Source organism: Ipomoea nil, unplaced genomic scaffold (genome assembly GCF_001879475.1).
Source record: "Ipomoea nil cultivar Tokyo-kokei standard unplaced genomic scaffold, Asagao_1.1 scaffold0317, whole genome shotgun sequence".
Taxonomy (NCBI): domain Eukaryota; kingdom Viridiplantae; phylum Streptophyta; class Magnoliopsida; order Solanales; family Convolvulaceae; genus Ipomoea; species Ipomoea nil.
In genome coordinates, this window is record NW_017616745.1 from 3992558 (window position 1) to 3998654 (window position 6097).

The window sequence follows — 6097 nt, forward strand, 5'->3', positions numbered from 1 at the left end:
GTACCTAGGACCTTGAAAAACCTCATCCTTGTATGCTTGAGCACTACCATGTTTGTCCCCTTTATCTTGAAAAAGCTAACAAACAATGTTGCAAAAATCGCGTCTAAGCGTTGCCCGGCCGCGGCGAAGAAGGCCGGAATCGACCTCTTCCGCGGCTGGGCAGCTAGGTGATCTAGGTGGCCGCCTAGACCGCCTAGGCGGGCTGAACCGGCCATTTTTAATTGAAAAAAAAAAAGTGTTTAGAAAGTTTAAATTAAAAAAAAAATTAATCGGGCGCTTGGGCGCCCCTTCAATGCCGAGTGGGCGGCTAGCATATTTTGTAACGTTGCTGATAAAACAACAATAAGTTGCCTATCCACTTATCCAGAATGATGCTTTAATTTCTGAGATAATGAATTGAACAAATCGCAATGTTTTGAAAATTCATGTCATGCAAGAATTGGATATTTTTGGTTCATACATCATATATAATTATTTATCTCCTTAATGTTACTAGCTTTATCAATGTACCTAGGAATTGAATTTGAAAATAAGTCCCCAAAAATACATGCACTCTGCATATTTGTTTTGTCCTCTGCATATATAAACTCCAACCTTGAAAGCTTGAGTTCCATGTCTGTCTTCTTTTATCTTGGACAGAGTTCAGAAATTGACATTTCATTTACAGTCACGGATTGTTGCAACTCTATCTCTTTCGACATATTCTTACTTCCACCACGATAAAATGCAGGTTCACGAGGTACTGACCAATTATTACCAGAATAACTAATGAGCATCGACATCACTTCTGCCATTGTAGGTCTTTTATCTACATCTTCTTGAACACATAACAAACCAATGTGTATACACTGGATGACTTCATTTATAGTATAGGACTCTCCGAGAGCTGGATCTAGTATTTTTAATGGCCAACTATCCCTCCATTGTTCCCAAACCTATAACATTATCAATTTGATCTTCATAAGTTGGCCATGATGATGACACAATATGTTATGGACTCGCAACCAAATATATATGAACATTTACATCATAAAACAAACTTAACATACATAAAATAAATGTATTTAATATGGAAGTTTCTACTTACATAGCTAAGAAGGTCTTGTGCCTTGTTTGATTGGCAGAAGTTACGATTTTTCTTTCCGGTAATAATTTCTAAAAGTAAAACACCGAAACTGAAAACATCCGACTTTATTGAGAACTCTCCATGCATTGCATACTCAGGGGACATGTAACCACTACAAACAATATACAGAGTAATTATTAGTACAACAACTAATTAGTATAAAGAGTACAATTAAAGTAGTGTTTAAATAACTAGTATTTGTCCCGTGCGATGCACGAAAAATATGTTATAAAAATATACCCTATATGAGGTTTATTCATATATAAAATTTTTGTTATTTAATAATTATCACCCGCGCGATGCGCGGGAAAAAAATTATGTTATTATAAATATAAATAAAAAAATAGAAAAAATAAAAATATTTTAAATTGTTTAATATAATAATATTTTTGAGCTTCCATTGGTCAAAGTATTTATTATTTTTTTATAGAATACAAAATTACAATTACAATTAAAATTAAAATTAAAATTAAAATTTTGTATGGTTAATATAATCTCTAATTATGTACATATTGTCATATTCAAATAAACTTATAGAGAGAATTTACATAATTACATTAATTTATTCTTAATTGTATTTCATCTATATTATAATTTTCACAATACGAATAATAACTAAGATAATTACATTTAGAAAGCAAATTTCAAATTTTGTATGAGTAAATTTAAACTCTAATTGAACACATTTTTTTTTAAATGATTATATAATATATTCTTTATGCACATGTCATTCCATAAACCCAAATGTCATTCTATAAGTCCAAGACCACTTTTTGTAGAGATAATTCAAATGCATTTTTTTTCTTTTGAAAGTCCTAAGTTTAGAAATCCAGAAAAACATTAAAGACTCATACGATATATACATTTATATATATTTAAATTTTTATTTATGGCTCAAATGAATTTTTTTTTTTTTTTTAATTCTGAAGTCCAATAATTGACCCACGGCCCGCATCTTTAGCTTTCTTCTTCCCTTCTCGCTTCTGCCATTTCTTTGAAGCATTTGAGAGGGAGAAAAATTATATGTAGAGGCTTGCATTAATTGCACTGTTTCAGGTATTGAATAGGCTTTCATCAAAAATTTAATTAATATTGTAATCCCAAGAAGCACCATAAATAACAAAAGCATATCAAATAAACTTTCATTATAAAGCCAGAGATTTAATTGATATTGCATCGTTTCATATTTTCTATTAATCAGGAATCAGAATCCTTAATCCTAATATCATAACATTTAATAACTTCATTAATTCAATAAATGTAATCCTTTGTTATAGGCGAGAAAAAAATAGCTATTTTATTTTTCAAATGTTGTACTTTTTTTTTTTTTAATAGTAAATGATGTTGTGGCTATTTTATATTTATAGCTAGTAATAATAATAATGTTGGTAATTAATTGTAACATTAATCTTAACTATATGGTTTGAGAAGTAACATTAATTTTAACATTAATTACTTCCCAAACCATATAGCTTTATTATAGTTTAGATTAGATGACATTTTATGCAATGATGAATTGAACACACCTAAATGTAAATGTTGATGTCAACTAGGAATGCAAATATGTATGTGGATGGCTAAGATGCATAACTTACTATGTTCCGACTATTCTGTTTGTACTTCCTTGAGTTTGATCAATTCCACAAATTCTTGCCATGCCAAAATCAGCTATTTTTGGATCCATATTTGCATCCAATAGTATATTACTTGCTTTGAGATCACGATGAATGATTCTAAGACGAGAATCTTCATGAAGATAGAGTAGACCTCGCGCAATTCCTCTTATAATTTTGAATCGCCTTGACCACTCCAATAGATATTGTTTATCAGGATCTAGATATATCAAAATCTCAAATTACACCGAGTGTTGGGGAATGACCATTCAAGTTTAGTACAAAGGAAATATGAAAACTTTGAGGTTTGAAACTAACCAAATAAAAAGTAGTCAAGACTTTTGTTGGGCACAAATTCATATATAAGTATCTTTTCTTCTCCTTCCGTGCAAAATCCTAGTAACCTTACTAAATTTCTGTGTTGAAGCTTGACAACTACTTCAACCTCATTTTTGAACTCTTGAGCTCCTTGTCCTGAGCTTCTTGAAAGCCGTTTTACAGCTACTTCTTGTCCACTGGGAAGCATTCCCTGAGTATTAGTTATCAAAAAACAATTAGAATGGGCTAAAAATGAGCATATATATATGGATGGAGTCAAAAGACGACTTTACCATATATACAGGACCATATCCACCTTCGCCAATTTTACTTTCAGGAGAGAAATCATTTGTAATAGCTTGAACAGTAGCAAAATCATATTGCGAGGACTCCTCTGCTGAAACTCCAATGACATCTATACGAAAGATAGGTTGCAAAAATTCGAGTGGCAAATATTGTAACACAAACAAGTGTAGAGAAACATAGATTCCAATCAATCTGGTACTTTACCTGTTGTGTGTGTTGTGGTATTTCGTTTCTTAACATTTCTAATTCTTAGAAAACAGAAGATTGAAATGAAGAGTGTAATTCCAACAGCTGGAACTACAATGGCAATAATCACTTTTGAAGAACTTCCATTGTTTCCTGCATCAAGAAATACAGCTACCATGCATATATATTGAGAATTTTCAATTAGAGTTAGAAGGATGGCTCCACAACCTTAACATAAACTTGCTACTGGTTAATGCTAAAAGATGGAAAACACTCAAACACTGAATCAAGCTGGAAAGATAAATAGTTTAGTAGGGGCAACCAACCAAGTTGGTTTGACAGTTGATGTCGTAACCATAAGTAGTTTCCAAGTTCGACTCCCCCGTGACAGTCTATTGGCTGTCTTAATTTCACTGCTGGAAATTATGGAATTTCCGACCACCTGAAAGTGATCTTAAATCAAATTGAAAGCAAAAAGTGGTCGGAAATAACAATAAAAGGTTTTCCCCGATACCAAAAGTGGTCGGAACAAGGCTTTTGACTTGATTTAAGATTACTTTCAAGTGGTCAAAAATTTCATAATTTCCAGTAATGTTTGAGTCAGCCCGCTATAAACAACTTAAGATGATTTATCCTTTCCCTACTAGGGTCACAAGGCGACTGCACAACTTCGGGTAGCTGTATTCTCAAAAAATAATCTCAGAGGATGCAGGTTATTTGATGCTAATAGACTTACAGATAAATTATTATAAATGAAGCTTAGTTTCCAAGAAAGCTTTACCAGGAGTGGGAGACGTGTTGGGTGGAGGAGCGGGAATGAGTGGTGGCGCAGAGGCGGCTGTGCTATGGTAGAAAGGGTACCCCTCAAACCTAACATTACAGCTTGGGGATAGTACTATGCCACCATATGATGCATATAGTTTTTCGATAGCACTTCGCAGGCATGTCTGACAATCAGAATCGGAAAGATCTGGCGTGCATTGGCCAAGACAGTAGATTCTATTAAATTCATCGAAGTCAGTTTCTTGAGTAGCAAATTTCTTGCCGGATCGATCGCCGGCGGCCGCTCGAGTAGTCAGCTGACCAAATGCCATTCCGGCCACCCACGTGAGCTTAGTTTGGTCAGAAGCGTTCTGTTTATTCAACAAATTTAACCAGACCGATTGGTCGGCTCTCCCGAACATAGACTTGTCCGAGTAACGCAACATACAGAAATCGTACCAGATAATAGCAGTCTTTTGTTTGGGGCATATCTGCAATATATATGCGCTAGCATCTTTCACACACACCTCGCAGTCGCGGGTTGAAATATCACCGCGACACATGAACACGCCGTACACGGTGGTGTCTCGATCACTGCCGGCGGTGAATTTGTAGAAACCATCGTCACGGTTGGCGTTGGAAGAAAGAGTGGATAGAAGAGAATTAAGATTGGCCTGATAAGTAGAGGTGTTAGGAGCATAAGTAGAGTTGTTGGGACAAATGTGTCCGAGAGGTTGGGAGGTAGTTCCGATGAAGAAGAAGCAGAAGCAGAAGCAGAGGATGTAGTAGTAGGCTAACACAAAGCGTCCAATCGGAGGATGCATCATACCAACAAATATACTCTCATCTCCATGTAATTTTGATTTGTTAAAATGATAGACGATGGTACGTGTTTATTCAGTGATCAGAGGATCGGAGTTGATGATGATAATTGATATGATGGAGCAAAAATATATGGACATTCGATCGGAAGAAGCTATGTATGTATGTATGAAGTAACAACGTTACTTCTTCTTTTATCTCCCTTGCTAGTTGCTAGTACTTGTCAACCCACTCCTTTACGCTAGCTGGCCGGATTTGACTTATGCGTTTTAGACTTTATGGTGTGTTTGAAAATTGGAAATAATTTCTGGAATTTATTTTTTGGGTTTCAGTTTTTGATGAGAATATAATAATGGAAATGTGGATTGAAGATTGGTCTTGGGAGGCAGCTGGAAGACTTCAAAGTCAGTAGTCATGAGGCAACGCTAGATTTTTTTCCATACACTTGTGGAATATAATTAATTATATATTGTCCATACCACAGTTTGAAAATGACACGAGTGAAATTTCGCAGAACCAAATTCAAACTTTTCCACTCCTCTCTAATGAGTGATACTTCATTGGTCCCATGTGCCTATTCGTTTGATTGAATTTATTTACAAATTAATTATTTGTAATATTAAGTTTATTATTAGTATACCAATTACATATACTATCTTTGTTACCAATTTCATTTTCTTTAATTGAATTGTTATTGCAAATTTTTCATATTCCAATTCATGCTTTCATTTCCATTTCAAGTATGAGTAGCTATATTCCTTTGGGGATTTGGATTGAGCTCTTTGTTATGGATGTTATGTGATTTGAATTGTAATGTTATATAGTGTAATGACTCGTTCTAGTTGTGAGCTTGGTGGTTTATATGGACTCATGCATAATTTGGGTACAAAGATAATGTGTTGTCACTATGAGAGTATAGCTACACCTCTCACTAGCTAGTCCATTTTTGCTTTGAGAAAAGAGA

The 6097-nt window shown here is 34.3% G+C and overlaps 1 protein-coding gene across 2 annotated transcripts; it reads right to left on the bottom strand.

Moving 5' to 3' along the window:
* Nucleotides 1-396: 396 nt before the first annotated feature.
* Nucleotides 397-5374, bottom strand: LOC109170054 (putative receptor-like protein kinase At4g00960). Of its 2 annotated transcripts, none has more exons than XM_019318998.1 (7): nucleotides 4331-5374; nucleotides 3568-3720; nucleotides 3351-3472; nucleotides 3058-3268; nucleotides 2722-2959; nucleotides 1088-1238; nucleotides 397-935 (listed from the first exon to the last, which is right to left on the bottom strand). In XM_019318998.1, the coding sequence occupies exons 1-7, from the start codon at nucleotides 5136-5138 to the stop codon at nucleotides 627-629; spliced, it is 1992 nt and encodes a 663-aa protein (XP_019174543.1). In that variant the 5' UTR covers nucleotides 5139-5374; the 3' UTR covers nucleotides 397-626. The 2 variants fall into 2 exon arrangements, with proteins under 2 accessions (XP_019174543.1, XP_019174551.1); XM_019319006.1 differs by having other exon boundaries at nucleotides 3568-3702; nucleotides 4331-5373.
* Between the last annotated feature and the right edge of the window lie 723 nt (nucleotides 5375-6097).

Bases quoted from the DNA above. Each gene is read 5' to 3' on its own strand.
- LOC109170054 (XM_019318998.1), bottom strand. From the start codon at position 5,138: ATGATGCATCCTCCGATTGGACGCTTTGTGTTAGCCTACTACTACATC. The intron at 3,473-3,567 runs GTAAAGTACCAG...TCTTTCGTATAG, and splicing joins TACCACAACACACACAACAG to ATGTCATTGGAGTTTCAGCA. The intron at 3,269-3,350 runs GTAAAGTCGTCT...ACTAATACTCAG, and splicing joins GATATGGTCCTGTATATATG to GGAATGCTTCCCAGTGGACA.